Source organism: Microcebus murinus, chromosome 7, assembly GCF_040939455.1.
Source record: "Microcebus murinus isolate Inina chromosome 7, M.murinus_Inina_mat1.0, whole genome shotgun sequence".
NCBI lineage: Eukaryota > Metazoa > Chordata > Mammalia > Primates > Cheirogaleidae > Microcebus > Microcebus murinus.
This window is the reverse complement of record NC_134110.1, coordinates 93646002-93665390: the sequence shown is the minus strand read 5'-3', so window position 1 is coordinate 93665390 and position 19389 is coordinate 93646002. Positions and strand designations below refer to the sequence as shown.

General features: G+C 37.3%; 1 protein-coding gene across 1 annotated transcript in view; it reads left to right on the top strand.

Annotated features, from left to right (window-relative positions):
* Positions 1-19389, top strand: part of NKAIN3 (sodium/potassium transporting ATPase interacting 3) — a 671237-nt gene that overhangs the window by 337038 nt on the left and 314810 nt on the right. Inside the window, exon 2 of the mRNA XM_020288813.2 lies at positions 2933-3070. Within this exon, the coding sequence (XP_020144402.1) occupies positions 2933-3070 (138 nt within the window). The remainder of the gene's footprint in view (positions 1-2932; positions 3071-19389) is intronic.

Below are 19389 nucleotides of genomic sequence, written 5' to 3'. Positions count from 1 at the left end.
CTAAATTTACCAAATTCAGTCCAACTTTACAACATTTATCTTGAAAGATCATGAAGATATCTATGCCCCGTGTTCTGTTCCCACGAGTGCCCAAAGTGAATAACTTTGTAGCAAAGAAAATCCTCTGTCATGACCTGAATGAAGTATAAAACCTGCACCAAGTTTGTAGTATTAGTTGATTCATCCAAAACAATTGAATAAGGTGTATTTTCCTTTGGAAGTATTGCATGAAGTTTTTCTATTAGGTTGAAGGCTAGTTCATGCTGTTGATCAGTTATGGTTTTCCTTAAAAGAGGTAGTTGTTTGTAGTTTGAAATGTTATCAGCGTCTAAGCATCCTACAATTTCAACAATGCATTCTTTCACAATTTCTACATCATTGAATGACTTCCCCTTTTTCCTGACTATATAAGCTATTTTATAAGTTGCTTCAGTGGCATTATCCAGGTCTTATTGTTGCTTGAAAGAATTGTCTTTGCTTTTGCTTTTCATCTTTTCATTTCTGCGATACAATCTTTTGCACCTCTCCAATTTAAAATAATTGTGGTCCTTATGAGTGTGATAATGCTGATGAACTGTGCAATTATTCACAAATTCCACTTCAAACAGAAACACAGTGCACAGTTGTCAAAAACTGATAACAGACTGGTGTACTTGACCCCATAAACTCTCACCAACCAGCTTCGTGCAGTAGTGGTGCCAGTCAGATGGGAAGTTAGGACTAAATCATGAGCACTGCAACCATCAATTTAGCCTTTTTGGCTTACTGATGTTCTAATTGTGCCAGTAATCTGGGAGGATTTTTTCATTAAAACTTATTTTATGCTTTGGTATTTTAAATATGTTCATTTTAAAAATAAAATAAAAACAGAGAAGATGAACAAAACTATATTAATAAAAATAAAAGGATTTGCTCTGTAAGAGTTGGGTTCAGTCAAAAGGCCACTCTTTTTTTCTATTTATTTTTTATTTATTTCAGCATAATATGGGGGTACATATGTTAAGGTTATATACATTGCTATTGCCTTCCCTCCTCGAGTCAGAGCTTCAAGCGTGTCCATGCCCCCGACAATGCACAATGCACTTATAATGTATATATATAAACCCATCCCCTCCCCCCACCTGCCCGACACTCATAAATGTTTTTTGGGTTTTTTTTATAACATTTTAGTTAGATTTTATAACTTTGTCTTTACTTAGCAAAGGTTAGAGGTATGCCTTTCTTAAGGACTTAAAAGGCCACATGTGGCCTTAAGGCCACAGGTTCCCCACCTCTGGTACGGTCATTACAGCTGCCATGCACCTTCTCCTTGGGATTATTCCCTGTCTGTTTTTATGGCCTTTTATTAGTGCTCTTATTTCAACCCTTCTCAAGCCCATTTTTTAAGTTCTCATGGAATAAATATTAATGGTTTCTCAAATAAAGGATGCAGATTTTCTAATAAGTGGCATTAATTTGGCTTCTCTTTCATTATGTGTGTTTTCTTTAATATCATAAAAGAGAATGCTATCCATGCATCTTCTGACAGAAAAGAAAATGAGTTTTTCTCTGTTTGAAAAGTTCATTTTAAAGGATTTTGTGATGCACAACAGCTTCAAAATAGGGTTGCTTTTCAGAATGAATTGCCTGCAGCTGCTCTTCAGGGTTTCTTTTTTTTTTTTTTTCTGAGCATATCAATCCTGTTTGGACATTAAAAAAAAAAACAGTGCATATTTATATCACTGATGGGCCAATAAATAAAAGGCTGCATTTTTAGAGGAAAGTTCCTGGGAACATAAGCAGAGACAAACAGAAGGTTGAAAACATGATGCTGCTTCTTATATTTCTGATATTTTGTGTTTTAAACATTTCTGTACATTTGTGGATGCAGGAGGTGGTGACACGTCACTTCATGATCAGGAAATATGTGTGAAATGAATGTGGATCTGGTGTGGTTGTCTGTAGACATTAGGCCTTTTCTTTTTTCCTACACAGCCTGCTGAAGGCAAATATTAACCAAGGTAAATTCAGCTTACTGCATGGAAGACATTTCTTTATGTCCAAGGAAATTAAAGCTAGTCAGCCATATACCTGCCACATAACTAGAAAAATAACTAGGGTGCCATCTTCATTTCAAAGCTGCGGTTTCTAGTGCCATCAATATGGCTACCGTGTTTCCCAAAAAATAAGACCTACCCATAAAATAAGCCCTAGCAGGATTTCTAAGCATTTGCTCAATGTAAGCCCATAATTTCTGTTTGGGTATTCAAAAAAGGATTTTACTTAATCTAAGATGAATTTTCATGTAGATATATGATCTCAATACATATGGTTCAAAGGGACTATTTAATTCTAGCTTTATTATACATCATGGTCTTGAGCCCAGAGTAAAGACATAAGCCCAGAGTAAGGACATAAGCCTCATTTTGAAATGGTGGTTAATAATTATCACAACTAGCAGTCTAATGAAAAGAAAAGAAACAAAACAGATTTGGCTAATGAATATTTTACACACAAAGTAGGGATGTGTAGGAATTTGGGGAGTTTTGTTCATTGTGCAAAATGATACTAGTTCTACTATTATAAGCCTGAAATTATTATTTTTTATTTCAAGTATGTTATACTAAGCCAACCTTTTTATTAAAATAATGAATTTAAGTCACAAAATATCTATATGGATTTTCTACTGTAGAAAATGATTTAAGAAGTATATCTCTAACTCACCAGATAGGTTAAAAATCTATTTATAATTGAAATATAATACTCAAAGTTATCTTAGTATATTTTCTGAGAGAAGTTTCATAGAATAGTAAATGAAGTATCAAAATTCTAATGATAATGATGACTGAAAGTGTGATTGAATATTCAGTCTTTTCCAGCCATAAAGTAAAGATTAAAATGGTATGATGATGCTTGAATTAGATTCTAATGAACTTTCTTTGCTTTGTTGTAGCTCTCAGCATTAGAGAGGCAGATCTTTGACTTCCTTGGTTTCCAATGGGCACCTATTCTTGGAAATTTTCTACATATAATAGTTGTCATATTGGGTTTGTTTGGAACCATTCAGTACAGACCTCGCTACATCATGGTGGTAAGTCTTATTTTTAATGTCTCTTCACACAAACACTACAAAATTACTATAAGAATATGAATAAAACAATTTAAGTGGCTCCCTCTGATATGATGTGGTATTGCTGTTCTAGCCCTCAGATATTCAATTTTGTTAAAAAGACAACAAAATGAATGTTTTACAGTGAGAGCAAAGCAACATGCCCATGGTGTGAGATGACATAGTGTCATTCTTAGTATAACTGATTTCAAGGTTCACAAAGAAATTTAAAATAGGCTTTGGACAGACTAGGAGATCTGGTTATGTTGTTGCTGTTATAAGTTGCAATGTGCATTAATGATCAATGTATCAATCTATCATTAACTTTCAAGGACATCTGTCATTAACCCTAAAAAGCCAACCTATCTAATAATTGTCTAACCACTGAAGACAATAATATAATTTAATTTTAATTGACTTAGGTCATTACAAATGAATTTATTGATGGATATTTAGTGCACACTGCTAATGTATTTCATGCTGTATGTTACTGAATTTTTCTCCATTTTATCAAGGCAAATATGAAGTATAAATCCATTCTCCAAGCTATGCCAAACACTCTGAGCTCACACTCCATTGTAGGACAATTTAATGAGGTAGATAGGCTTTGATCCACAATCTAATGGAAATTATTCACAGTAATTAGTTGTATTTTCTGTAAAAAGAGAGCGGGATTCTAGGCTACACATGTAAAAAGGTTGTGAGAAATAACAAACATATATAAGTAATTATAAATAGAAGTAACATATTCTAAAATGCTCATGGAGGCTGAGTAAATGTACGGCATTCAGTAGAATTACTGCATACTTCCTTGTAATGCAGTGACACTGCCTTACTAGAAGAAAACATAGACTTAAAGACATCCCATCTTTCAATTTTGGCTTAATCCAGTCACATCTGTGAAAAAGAATAAAGTTATAAATTTTTCCATAAGTGCACCCATTCTCTACTTTGAGTCTCACGATTGGATTTTTGATATCTTTCGTCATATCACAGAGGTGTAGGTAACTGGCCCGCAGACTCTGTACTCAAATGGCCCCAGAGCATTTGATGTTGCTCAATTTGCTGAACTAAATAATTTCTGCTTTACTCTTCTTCTCTTAACGATAGCCTTTCCTAGGCTACTGCATAATCTGCTAGAAGGGTGTTTCTTGGAGTTGAACCTGCAGACAGGTGCTTTAATATCATGTACAAGGTCAAACTATTACTGGATTCTAAATATGTTCCAGTTTGTTACTTTGAAAATAGAGCACTTTTACTCGCCACAGACTTTCTATCTTACGATGTTGGTGTCCTGCTGAGCCACAGGATACCAGTTGTCTGTGAAATCATAGACGGCTTCTATAGAATAAAGCTGTGACATTGTCCAGTCGTATTGCTTTTACTCACTAAATATCAATACGAACCCTACGTGCTGTTTGCACAACTACTGCCTTGGTTGAAGGATGTGCCTTCTCTCTCCCATATATGGACTTTCCTGCTTGCTTTCAGCCTTTCTCCCTTCCTAAGTGTTCTTTGTACTTTTCCTGAATCAATGGCTTAAAACCCTCACTGGCTCCTTAGCAGGATAAGATCTAAGAATATCCTTTCCTGATGCACCCACCCAAGCTCATGTCTCACAATCCTTTCTTTTTTTTCTTTCTTTCTTCCTTCTCTTTTCCTTCCTTCTTCCTTCCCTCCCTTCCTTCCTTTCTTCCTTCCTCCTTTATTTCTTTCTTCCTCCCTCTTTCCCTTCCTCCCTTCTTTTTTTTGTAACTTTCTTCCTTCCTTTTTTCATTTATTTATTCATTTAAAAGATATTTATTGAGTTCCTACTGTGCCTTTGGCATTATGGTGAGTGTGGACTACACTGGTGAGCAAATACAGCACATCCCCTGCCTTCCTGGGTGCTTACCTTACAGTCCAGTGAGGGGGGATATGCCTTCAACAAATAATTGTCCACATAAATGTTCAGTTGCAGCTGAGATAAGTGATACTAAAGGAGCACATTGTGTCACGAGATGACTAATTTGGGGTCTGACCCTAGCAGGGCAGCAGGGTAAGGTACCCTGCAGAAGTCCCTAGGAGGGGAGATCTGCAGTGTGAGTGTGAGAGTGAGTCCAGCAGTGAAGAAGGGGGTGGGGGGGTTCTTACCGGGAATTAATACAGGGCACATAGTAGGAGGACTGTAGCAGTAATTCCCATTCACTTATTAGCATGTACTGAGGACCTATTACATGGTGCTAAGGTTGGATAAATAGGAAAGAATTAAAATTTCATAGTCCCTGCTCTCCAGAAGCTCATTATATAAGGAACGAGGAGGCGCAAGGGCCAGACTCTCTGGAGGTGGGGAAAAGGCAGGAAAGAGGAATGAGACTAACAGTGGGCCAAGGTCTGGGGAGGGCATGAGCCAGGTGCAGAGACCTGAGAGGGCAGACATTCTGTGCACTTCAGTGTCACGTACTTTCTACCACTCCCTGACTCTCCAGCCTTGCATGGTGTTTGCGCCTCGCCTCTGGCAACATTTTCTCAGTCCATCATGCACACTCACTGCCATGAACTTCAATGGCTAACCACTCCTGCTTCCCTTGCCTCTATTTCTTGAACATGATTTGTAATTTCTCCATGTTTATGTCTCCCTTACTAGGCAAAGAGCTCTTTGTGACCATAAAATGTAATTGGTGCTCAATGTATATTCATTTAAAATTCTCTCCATCTAGGCCCTACCAGTTCAGAGTGCCCCCATGATAAAGCTGTTGTCACCTCTCTGTCCGGTAGCTTTTCCTCTGCTTTCCTCTCTTCCTTCTCCCTTCTGCATATAGTGGAAGGCAGTTTTAGTGCTTTCAGAATCTAAAAAAAAAAAAAAACATTCACAGCACAAACAATCCATGTTTTTGCTCATCTTGATTCCCTCATTTCATGGGTCATGACAACCAAATCTCTATTATTTTATTTGCTATCTTATGCAAGATCTTCTCCCAGGAAGGGAAGAAAAAGGAATCTACACCAAACATGTCATTTGCAAGCATCTTACAAGGTAGGTATTAGCTTCCCTAATTTCACAGATGAAGAGCACAGTTAGAAAGGTTAGGTGACCTGCCCAAAGAACAGGCCGTAAGCAGCACAGCTGGATGTGCATTGGCCTCACTGCTGTTATCGTTAGGTTCAAGAAGCTGTTCTGCTGTGAACTGTGCCTTCTTTCCACCATCAGATTCCAGAAGAGATGTTATCATAGTCAGTATAAGTTTTTATTTTGGAAATGATCTTGGCCTACCTCTCAGCTGATCATAGACTATCATCACCTTTGTGGGATTCCAGATTACCTCTTACTCTAACATGGGCAGAAATTGTTTATTTGAGAAAAATGCCTGGAAAATCATTAATCCATGAGTATAGGAAATCTGTTCACAAAGAGTGCTTTTTACGGGAATATCATGCTGTTAACTGGGAAGGTGCTTAATGTCATTTTTTTCTTTTTTTTTTTTTTTTTTGGTCACACAACAGGCATTTATTTTTAAGTTGTTTTCATAAATTACTTTTGTTTGAAGCTACAATTGGTGGTCTGGAATTAATTCTGGTATGGAAAAAACTGAAAATGAGAAGCAGCACCATCACATTTACCAAGGTGTGCTTGAAGAGGCACCAACTTTCACATAGCAGTGAAAGTAGTCCTGCAGCAGAAATTCATACTGACTTTTCACTGAGGTGGGAAAGAGCTTCTTGATTGCAAGAAAATCACTTCTGCTATTTTTTAGTATCAGTTTCCTTTATTGGCTAAAATAATTACCAACATATGCTAATTAAAGTTAATTCATTTCAAATTAACAAACATTTTAGAGCACAAGGTAAAAAAAAAAAAAAAAGTAAAGCTAAGTGCTCACACAGAGGTTAATAAAATACGTCTATCCACTACATCAATGTAACAGAGCTCACAGGCTAGTTTTGCAAAAACACAGATAAGTCACTGCCATTTCTGACAACAAACAGGGTTCATCACAGCTGAATTTTAAGAATTAATCCTTTTTATGAAAATGGTTTATGTGAAGGACCATGAGGAACATGCTCTCCAATGTGTATAGGCAAATTGCCAAACTCCTTACAGTGTAAATCAAAGTATATAAAATTGCTCCTTTATTTATCTCTCCTATACCTTCTGAACCCCCCACTTGCCCTCCTTGCCATTTCCTCATGGAAAATGATTTATATTCCAAAGATCATGCTGTCCTTGCCTCCTCAGTTTGCACAGAGTGCAACTTCTGCCTGAAATGCTCTAATCTCATCCTCCCAGAAAACTCTTAATAATCCTTCAACTAAATTATCTCTGATTTTTAAAATTTCAATAGATTTAGGGGGTACAAGTGCAGTTTTATTACATATACATATATTGTATAGTGGGCTTTTAGTGTACCCATCCCCCCATATAGTGTACATAATACACAATCGGTAATTTTTCATCCTTCACCCCCCTCTCATCTCTACTTTTTTGAATATCCAATGTCCATTATATCACTTTCCGTGACCATGCACAGCTATAGGTTAGCTGTCGCTTATAAGTGAGAGCCTTCCCCTAAGAACTTGAACAAGACAAGGGTGCCGAATGTCGCCACTGTATATTCAATAGTGCTGGAAGTCCTAGCCAGAGCATTCAAGCAAGAAAAAGAAATAAAGGGAATCTGAATCAGGGAAGAGGAGGTCAAACTATCGCTTTTTGCTTATTATATGATCTTGTATGTAGAAAACTCCAAAGACTCTGCTAAGAGACTCCTGGAATTGATGAACAAATTCAGCAAAGTCTCAGGCTACAAAATCAATGTACACAAATCAGTGGTATTTCTATACACCAATAACAGTAAAGCTGAAAATCAAATCACAGACTCAATACCATTCACAACAGCTACAAAGAAAATAAAATACCAAGGAATATACTTATTGGAGGAGGTGAAAGATCTCTACAAGGAGAAATACAAAACACTGGGGAAAGAAATCACAGATGACACAAACAAATGGAAAAACATATCATGTATATGGAACAGCAGAATTACCATTGTTAAAATATCTATACTACCCAAAGTAATTTGTAGATTCAATGCATTCCTCATCAAAACACTAGCATCATATTTCACAGATCTCAAAATATTCATCCTACATTCGTATGGAACCAGAAAAGAGCCCAAATAACCAAACCAATCTTATGCAAAAAGAACAAATCTGGAGGCATCATATTACATTACCAAACTTCAAACTATACTACAAGGCTATAATAACCAAAACAGCATGGTATTGGCACAAAAATAGTGACATAGACCAATGGAACAAAACACAGAACCCAGATATAAAACAATCTACATATTGTTTTATGTCTTGGTTCTGTGGCACAAAAATAGTGACATAGACCAATGGAACAAAACACAGAACACAGATATAAAACAATCTACATATGGCCAACAGATCTTAGAAAAAGCACACAATAACATACACTGGGGGAAAAAAGTTCTATTTAATAAATGATGCTTATAAAGTTGTATAGCCACATGCAAAAGAATAAAACAGAACCCCTATCTCTCACCCCTCACAAAAAATAATTCAAGATGGTTAAAAGACTTATCTGTAAGGCATGAAACCATAAGAATTCTAGAAGAAAATGTAGAAAAAAACTCTACTAGGTATCATCCTAGGAAAAGCATTTATGCTTAAGACCCCAAAGGCAATAATGGCAACAACATATATAAATAAATAGTAGCCGATTATGTTAAGAAGCTCTGCACAGCTGAGGAAATAATTAACACAGCAAATAGAAAATATTTGCAAACCATACATCTGATAAAGGGAACATAATCTACAAATAACTCAAACAAATTAGCAAGAAAAAACAAAAATCCCTATAAAAATGTGGGCAAAAGATATGAACAGAAGTTTTTCCAAAGAATATAGACAAATGGCCAACAAACACATGAAATAAGGCTGAACGTCACTAATCATCAGACACATGCAAATGAAAACCACACTAAGATATCATCTTACCCCAGTCAGAATGGCTTTTATTAAAAAGTCCAAAAACAATGGATGATGATATGGATGCAGAGAGAAAGAAGTTTTCATACACTGTTGGTGAGACTGCAAATTAGTACAACCTCTATGGAAAACACTATGGAGAATCCTTAAAGAACTAAAATTAAACATACCATTCAATCCACCAATCCCACTACTGAGTATCTAACCAAAGGGGAAGAAATCATTTTATCAAAAAGACACCTGCACTCAAATATTTATTGCAGCACAATTCACAACTGCAAACATGTGGAATCAACAAAGGACCCATCAATTCATAAGTCGTTTACAAAATGTGGTATATTTACACCATGGAGTACTACTCAGCCATAAAAAAGAATGAATTAATGCCTTTTGAGCAATCAGATGGAAACAGAGATAATTATCCTAAGTAAAATACTGAATAATGGCAAAAGAAACAATGTACTCTCTAATAAACTAGAATTACATAATGGGCAAACATGTGCACAGAGGGGACTAAAAGTCATTAGATATCAACCAGGTGAGAGGGGGAAGCGGGGAGGTTCTAAAATCTATGAAATAGTACAATGAACCCTATAGGGTGATGGGCACACTTATAGCCAAGACTCAGGATTACAAAAGCTGTCCATCTAACAAAAATATTTGTATCATCTTCATATTCTGAAATTTATTTATTTACTTATTTGACCATATTATGGGGGTACCAATGTTTAGATTACAAACATTGCCTTTGTCTCACTTAAGTAAGAGCTTCAAATGTGTCTATCCCCCGGACAGTGTGCATGACAACCATGAGGTGTGCATATACCCATCCCATCCTCCCCCCTCCCATCTGCCCAGCACCCCATGAATGTTACTACTATATGTACACATAAGTGTTGATCAGTTAATACCAATTTGATGGTGGGTACATGTGATTATTTTTCTATTCTTGGGATACTTCACTTAGAATGGGCTCCAGCTCTATCCAGATTAATACAAGAGGTGCTAGATCACCATTGTTTTTTGTGGTTGAGTAGAACTTCATGGTATACAGATACCACATTTTATTAATCCACTCATGTATTGATGGGCACTTGGGTTGTTTCCACATATTTGCAGTTGTGATCTGTACTGCTGAAACATTCGAGTGCACGTGTCTCTTTTATAAAATGTCTTTTTTTTTTCCTTTGGGTAGATGCCCAGTAATGAGATTGCTGGATCCAATGGTAGTTCTACTTGTAGCTCTTTGAGGTATCTCCATATTACTTTCCACAGAGGTTATACTAGTTTGTAGTCCCACCAGCAATGTATCAGTGTCCTATCTCTCTGCATCCACGCAGGCATTATTGCTTTGGGACTTTTTTATAAAAGCCATTCTCACTGGAGTTAAGTGATATCTCATTGTGGGTTTGATTTGCATTTCCCTGATGATTAGAGATGTTGAACATTTTTTCATATGTTTGCTGGCCATTCATCTGTCTTCTTTTGAAAAGTTTCTGTTCATGTCCTTTTGCCCACTTTTTGATGGTTTTTTTTTTTCTTAGTGATTTTCCTGAATTCTATATTCTAGATAGAATATCTAGATATGGATTCTAGTTATCAGATGTTTATCAGATATGTATCATCAGAATATTTTCTCCCATTCTGTATGTTGTCTGTTTGATCTTGTGACAGCTTGGCTCTGTAGAAATTTTTTAATTTTATCAAATCCCATTTATTTGTATTTGTTTGCTATGATTGCCTTTGGGGTCTTCTTCATAAATTATTTCCCTACATCAGTGTCTATAAGAGCTTTTCCAATATGTTCTTCTAGAGTTCTTTTAGTTTCATGCTTTATGTTTAAGTCTGCTATCCACAATGAGTTGATTTTTGTGAGAGGTCACAGGTGCAGTTCCTGTTTCAGTCTCCTACATGTGGCTATCCAATCTTCCCAGCACCATTTATTGAGTAAGGATTCTTTTTTCCCAGTATGTGTTTTTGTCTGCTTTGTCAAAGATTAGATGGCTATGTGAAGATGTTTTTATATCTGAGTTCTCAGTTGGGTCTTAGTTTATATGTGGGTTCTCAATCTAGCAAGGAACGTGTTCCATTGTTCTATGTTTTGCTCTTGTGCCAGTAATATGCTGTTTTAGATACTATAGCCTTGTAGTATAGCTTGAAGTCTGGCAAATTTATGCCTCCCAAATTTGTTCTTTTTGCTTAAAATTGCTTTTGTTATACAGGGTCTTCCCTGGTTCCATATGAAGCATAGAATTATTTTTTCTAGAACTATGAAAAATGATGTTGCTATTTTAATGGGTATTGCATTGAATCTGTAGATCACTCTGGGTAGCATAGACATTGTAACAACGTTGACTCTGCCAACCCATAAGCATGGTATGGATTTCCATCTGTTTACATCCTCTGCTATTTCCTTCCTCAGTGTTTCATATTTCTCCCTGTAGAGGGCTTTCACATCTTTAGCTAAATATATTCCTAGGTCTTTTATTTTCTTTGTTGCTATCATAAAGGTATTGAGTATTTGATTTGGTTCTCCTTTTGGTTGTTGTTGGCATATAGGAATGCTACTGATTTCTATACATTGATTTTGTAACCTTAGAATTTCCTGAATTTATCAATTCCAGTAGTCTCATCGCTGAATCTTTGGGGTTTTCCAGATATAAGATCATATCATCAGCAAAGACTGATAGTTTGACCAGTTTTGCCCCTATGGGATCCCTTGATTTTCTTCTCTTATCTGATTACTCTGACTAGGACTTCCAAAACTATATTGAATAGAAGCAGTGATAGAGGGCAACCTTGTTTGCTTCCAGTTCTAAGCCAAATGCTTTCAGCTTTTCCCCATTCAGTATGATGTTGGTTGTGGGTTTGTCATATATGGCTTTTGTATCTTTTTAGGTAAGTCCCATCTATGCCTATTTTGTTAAGCGTTCTTATCATAAAAGGGTGTTGAATTTTGTCAAATGCTTTTTCTGCATCTATTAAGAGGACCATATGGTCTTTATTTTTATTTGTATCTATGTGTTGATTTACATTTATACATTTACATATGTTGAACAATCCCTGCATCTCTGGGGTGAAGCCCACGTAGTCATGATGGATTATTTTTTGACAAGCATGAAATTCAGTTTGCTAGGATTTTGTTGAGAATTTTTGCATTTATATTCATAAGCGATATTGGTCTGTAGCTTTCTTTTCTTTCTTTCTTTCTTTCTTTCTTTCTTTCTTTCTTTCTTTCTTTCTTTCTTTCTTTTTGTTTTGTTGTTGCTGTTGCATCCTTTCCTGCTTTTGGTATCAGGGTGGTGTTGGCTTCATAAACCATGTTGGGGAGGTTTCCTTCCTTCTCAATGTTATTGAATAATTTCTGCAGGATAGGCACCAGTTCTTCTTTGTAGGTCTGATAAAATTCAGATGTGAAACTATCTGGTCCGGGAGTTTTCTTCTTCAGAAGGTTGTTTATTGCTGCTTCAATTTTGGTACTTGATATTGGTCTGTTCAGGAATTCAATTTCTTCCTAATTGAGCCAAGGAAGGTTGTTTGTTTCTAAGAATTTATCCCTTTCGTCTATGTTTTCAAGTTTATGTGCATATAGGTTTTTATAGTATTGATAGATGATATTTTGTATTTCTATGTTGTCAGTTGTAATTTCTCCTTTTTCATTCTGGTGGAGCTTCTTATAGTCCTTTCATTTCTGCTTCTCAGTAATCTAGCAAGGAACGTGTCAATTTTGTTTATTTTTTCAAAGAATCAACTTTTTGTTTTATTAATTTTATGTATAGTTTTTTTTTTATCAATTTCATTTAGTTCATGCTCTTATTTTTGTTATTTCTTTTCTTCTACTGGATTTGGGAGTTGGTTTGCTCATCCTTTTCCAGTTCTTGGAGATGATTCATTAGATGGCTGATTTGCGATCTTTCTGTCTTTTGGATGTAGACATTTATGGATATAAATTTTCCTCTTAGGACTCCTTTTGCTGTGTCCTACAGGTTTTGATAACTTGTGTCTCTTTCATTATTTAAAGAATGTTTTGGCTAGGCACGGTGGCTCACACATGTAATCCTAGCACTCTGGGAGGCTGAGGCAGGAGGATAACTTGAGCTTAGGATTTCAGGACCAGCTTGAGCAAGAGCAAGACCCCGTCTCTACTGTAAATAGAAAGAAATTAGCCAAACACTTAAAAATAGAAAAAATTAGCCGGGCACAGTGGCACGTGCCTGTAGTCCCAGTGACTCGGGAGGCTGAGGCAGGAGGATTGCTGAGCCCAGGAGTTTGAGGTTACTGTGAGCTAGGCTGATGCCACAGCACTCTAGTCTGGGCAACAGAATGAGACTCTGTCTCAAAAGAAAAAAAGGATGTTTTGATTTCCTTCTTAATTTCCTCCTTAACCCAATAATCATTCAGCAAAAAGTTGTTTAGTTTCCATGACTTTTCATAAAGAGTTTATGTTGGAGATGATTTCTAATTTTATTTCCATGTGGTCTTAAAAGATGCATGGTGTAATTTCTATGGTTTTTAAATTTGTTGAGACATGTTGTGGCCTAGGATATGGTCAATCTTAGAGAATATACTGTGAGCTGATGAGAAAAACAGATATTCGGTGATTTTTAGGTAGAATGTTCTATAAATGGCTGTCAGGCCCATTTTCCTAGAGTTCTGTTTAAGTCCATTGTTTCTTTTCTATTTTCTGTTTGGAGGATCTGTGTTGTTATGTCAGAGTGGTGTTGAAGTCTCTGGCTATTACTATGTTGCTGTTTATCATTTTTTTAGATCAAGTAGGAATTGTTTTATGAATCTGGGTGCACCTGAGTTAGGTGCATAAATATTTATAATTGTTATATCTTCTTGTTGAATTGTACCCTTTACCGTTATATAGTGACCATCTTTGTCTTTCATTACTTTTGTTATTTGAAGACTAAATTATCTGAAATCAGAACTGTTATTCCAGCTTTCCATTGGCTTCCATTTGGATGGAATATTGTTTGTTTTCTATCCCTTTACCTTGAGTCTAAATGCATCCTTGTGGGTTAGATATGTTTCCTGATGACAGCAGATATTTGGCTTGTGCATATTTATCCATTTGGCAGCCTGTGTCTCTAAAGTGGGCAGTTAAAGCTATTTACATTTATTGAAAGAATTGATAAGTAGGGGAGATTTCTGTTCATCCTTTTGAGTTAAACTTTGTTGCTTTGTTTTCTCTCTTGAGCTATTATGGTATATGACCTTTGACCTTTAGCTTTTGGATGATTTTACACTTGTGAATATGTATTGTGCTAATCCATGTGTAATGATGTTCTGAGTACTTCCTGGAGGGCAGATCTTTTCTTGATAAATTCCTTCAGTCTTTCCTTGTCTGAGAACATCTTTATTTCTCCTTCATATAGGAAACTTAGTTTTACATGATACAAGATTCTAGGATGGGCATTATTCTGTTTGAGAAGGGCAAGAATGGGGCTACAGTCTCTTCTGGCTTGTAAGGTCTCAGCTGAGAAGTCCTTCTTTTGCCTAACAGCATGTAGGAAGGCCTCTTGTTTACTTTGGTCAGTCTTATAACTGTGTTTTGTGGTGTCTTCCTGTTTGCAATATATCTCCCAGGAGTCTTATGAGCTTCTTGTACCTTAATATCTAGATTTTTCAAGGCCAGGGAAATCTTCCTCCATGATATCTTCAGTTTATCCAACCCTTGTGTATTTTCTTTTATCACCCTCGGGGATGTCTATAATTCTCATATTAGGCCTCTTCATATAATCCCATATTTCTTGTAGGCTTTTCTTTTCTCTTATTTCTCTGCTCTATCTTTGTGACTGACTTATTTAATTTAAAGGTGTTCTCTTCAATCCCTGAGATTCTTTCTTCTGTTTGATCTACCCTGTTTTTGTAGCTTTCCACTGTGTTTTGTAATTCCTTGAATAAATTCTTCATTTCCGTAAGTTCTGTTTGATTTTTCTTTAATATTTCAATTTTTTAGTGAATTTCTCTTTTAAGTTCTGATGTGTGTGTGTGTGTGTGTGTGTGTGTGTGTGTGTGTGTGTGTGTGTGATTTCTTTGTGTTTGGTATAGATTTCCTCTTGCATATTATTGAGTTTTTCTTACAATCCATGTTTGAAATTCTTCTGTCATTTTAATGTTATGCATTTGGTTGATACCCATTGCTAGAGAGCTAGTGTTCCCCTTTGGCTGTGTCTTTTCAGTTTGATTCTTCACACTTCCAGAGTTCTTTCACTGATTCCTTATCATCTGGAGTAGCTGTTGTTTCTTACCTTTGAAATTTCTTTAGATAATGACACATCCAGTTTAGTCTCTGAGCCAGTAGGTGCTGCTTATGGTTGAGTTTTGACCAAACCCTGTATGATGTTGAGTTAGTAAATGCAGTAAAAGGGCATGCAAATTTGCCTCCCTGTCAGTAGGTTGCACTTGCCGGGAGGAGCAAACTGTGATGTTATTTTTGGGTCCTATATCCTGTATCTCAATCATCTTGAGGGTACTCTAGTGCCTTAGGTGGAGGTGGGGGCCTGGGACTTCCAGGTGTGTCCTTACTCTCCACCTCAGCAGTGGCAGATGGGGAAGTGCAACTGGGCAGGAGCCTGCCCTCAATCTCCACAAATGCTGTTAGCAGTGGTCTAAGATCTGTTCTCTGCTTCTGAGGAAAGCTGCCCTGGAGGGGATGAAATGACCCAACTCAGCCAAAAAGTCTGCACGTGAGGTGGGGCTGTCTGAGATCCACCATCTGGCAGTCTGGAGCAGGCAAGTTTCCTTTCCATCCTCCTATATTCCACTGTTTCTCTCATGGGCCTCTGCTGGCAGGCAGGACCTCAAAAAAATAGAGCTCCCCTGACTGTGGTGCAAGCCAGAAGGTTCCCTGCCCAGGATCACAGCCTAGGCTGACAGTGTGGCCCTCCCATGGGAGAAGTGCTGCTTCTATAGCATGCTCCAGCTAGGACCCACTCTGATCTGCCCTTGAAGGCACACACACTTCAGGAGACTAGTTCACAAATATCCCTTCTGTGCCCCAGGGCAATAAAATCAAGACCTAGGTGTACAGGATCTGGCCTGCAGGCCTGTCCCCCAAACCCCGGTGATAAATCCCTGACCCTGCCAGGGAGAAGAATGCTGGTATCAAGTCACCCACAGGATGTCCAAGCTAGATCAATTATTCTCTGTCTTGGGTCTGCCCTGCTCTGCTGGAGCCACCAGGCAAGCAGCACTAGGGAGGGCTGGTGGTTAGGGAGCTCACAGTCTGAGTACCCCTCAGCTGCAGAGCCCCAAAAGGAAAGGTGCCATTCCCTGTGGATGACTCCAGGTGGTGGCTAAATTGTCTCTCTTGGCAACCTCAGCTAGGAGAAGGAAAGGGGAAAATAAAGCAATATGGTGCCTGCCAATTGACTCAGGTTTGTAGGGCCAAACATGTCCCTAAGGGACTGGGAGCCCACTGCCCTGTCTGCAAGAGGCTCACCACTCACTGGCAGCATCTATCTATGTACTGGTGTAGGCAGGTCTCTCCAGCAACTTGGGAGCCCACCAGCAGTCCAAAATGCAGGTGAGGGGAAATTTAATCATTCCACCTACACTTGTTACTGGTTTCCAAGCCTCTCAGGGTCTACACCCTGCTGATGCTTTTCTTCTTCCAGTTCTACTCTGCAACCTGTTCCCATGGAGAGTCCTGTAGGTTCAGGCACCCTTCCTTATGACCCTCATCCAATCTATGTTTGTCTGCTTATTTGTTTTTTTCACGTTCAACTAAATTCTTTCCTTCTTGCAGAGACACTCTGACTGGATGTTTTTCTTGTCTGCCATCTGCCGTTTTGTGGATCACCACAAACTGATCCATATTTTGAAATAAAAAATTTTTTTTACAAATATAATAAAAAAATAAAAGCCTCACCTGCCCACCCCATGCCAGGGGCAATGACTCCTCCTTTCTGCTGTCATAGATCCTGTTACTTCTACCCTAGCACCCTTCCCTGTTGTCTTCATTGCTTCCCTTCCTGCCTCACCACATTGAACAAACTGTGTACTCCTAAATGCAGGAATGTGCTACCCATTGCTGTGTTCTAGGTCTATCCCTATATGTACAGACCATTGGAGAATACTTGATTGGAAAAAAAACAGTAATTCAATTAAATGTTACTGGATGAAATTATTTTACAAGATGGACTGAACAGTGATTTCTTATCTTAGAACATGTCCACTGTAGCTCAGCAAGACAAAGAGGCCTTACTGCCTCGCTTATCTCAGTCTGAACTCAGTTGAACTCAGTTGAGGAATGACATGACAAAATAGTATAAGCTGGGGTACCTGCTCCTACCTTACCTGCTCCTTGACTTACTTCTCAAGACTTCTTTCTGAAAAATGCAATGTTATGGGCTTCTGCCACTATAATTAAGGAGGACTCTCAGCACAGAGTACTAGAAGAATTCAACCAAATCACAGAATGAAAGAGCAATAATTCCCCTCCAGGTACGATCACTACTGATAGGGTACAATTTACTATCTCTGTATTTATTTCTGGAATACAAAAGCAACTTTGCCATATGGTATTCCTTTACTGATTAAAATGTATTTTAGCTAAGGTAAAAGGTAGAGTATATATATTAGGGGATTCCGAGTTCAGTCTTAGGGTTTGAATGTACCTTTTGTGCTTCTTTGGCTATAGAAAATATGAAGCTGTGAAATCATATTTAACAAGTATAAAGTATTGTTGCAGAATCATTTGTTTCCTGTCTGTTTACTCCTAGTTTAAATATTTTAAAATTTACTTATGAATTCCAAAATAATATTCTGCCCCAGGACTATTTAAATCTTTATTATTTCGAGGGAGAAATAGACAATCTAATGAAACGACTCAAAGAGCTGGAAAAAGAAGAACAGACCAACCCCAAACCCAGCAGAAGAAGTGAAATCAAAAAGACCAAATCAGAACTAAATGAAATTGAAAACAGGGAAGCTATTCAGGAGATTAATAAAACAAAAAGTTGGTTTTTTGAAAAAATAAACAAAATTGACATACCATTGGCTAGGCTAATGGAAAGCAGAAAAGAGAAATCTCTAATAAGCTCCATCAGGAACAAAAAAGGAGATATCACAACTGATCCCAAAGAGATACAAGATATAATTTATGAATACTGCAAAAATCTTTATGCACACAAACTGGAAAGTGTGGAGGAAATGGACAAATTTCTAGAAACACACAACCTCCCTAGGCTCAACCAGAAAGAAATAGAATTCCTAAACAGACTACTATCAAGAGCTGAAATAGAAACAGCAATTAAAAATCTCCCTAAAAAGAAAAGTCCCGGTCCAGATGGTTTCACACCCAAATTTTACCACACTTACAAAGAAGAACAGGTGCCTATCTTACAGAAATTATTCCACAACATCAAGAATTAATATGCCAGATATCAAACTTTACTACAAAGCTGTAGTAATTAAATCAATCTGGTATTGGCACAGAAATAGGAATATTGACCAGTGGAACAGATCTGAGAACCCTGATATAAAACCATTCTCATATAGCCATCTAATCTTTGACAAAGCAGACAAAAACATACACTGGGGAAAAGAATCCCTTTTCAATAAATGATGCTGGGAAAACTGGATAGCCACTTGTAGAAGGCTGAAGCAGGATCCACACTTTTCACCTCTCACAAAAATCAACTCACGCTGGATAACAGACTTAAACCTAAGGTATGAAATTATTAGAATTCTAGAGGAAAATATTGGAAACACTCTCCTAGACATCAGCCTAGGCAAAGAATTTATGAGAAGACCCCCAAGGCAATCACAGCAGCAACAAAAATAAATAAATGGGACATGATCAAACTAAAAAGCTTCTGCACAGCCAAAGAAATAGTCATGAAAGTAAACAGACAACCTTTAGAATTGTGAGAAAATTTTCACATCTCCTACATATCTGATAAGGAGCTGATAACAAGAATCTACTTAGAACTCACGAAAATCAGCAAGAAAAAAATCAAACAACTCTATCAAAAGTGGGCAAAGGACATGAACAGAAACTTTTCTAAAGAAGACAGAAGAATAGCTAACAAACATACAAAAAGTTCTCAACATCTCTAATCACCAGGGAAATGCAAATCAAAACTACAGTGAAATATCACTTATTTCCAGTAAGAATAGCCTTTATCAAAAAGTCCCAAAATGATAGATGTTGGCGTGGATGCAGAGAGAGAGGAACACTCCTACACTGCTGGTGGGACTGCAAACTAGTTCAACCTCTATGGAAAGCAATATGGAAATACCTTAAAGCGATACAAGTAGATCTACCATTTGATCTAGCAATGCCATTACTGGGCATT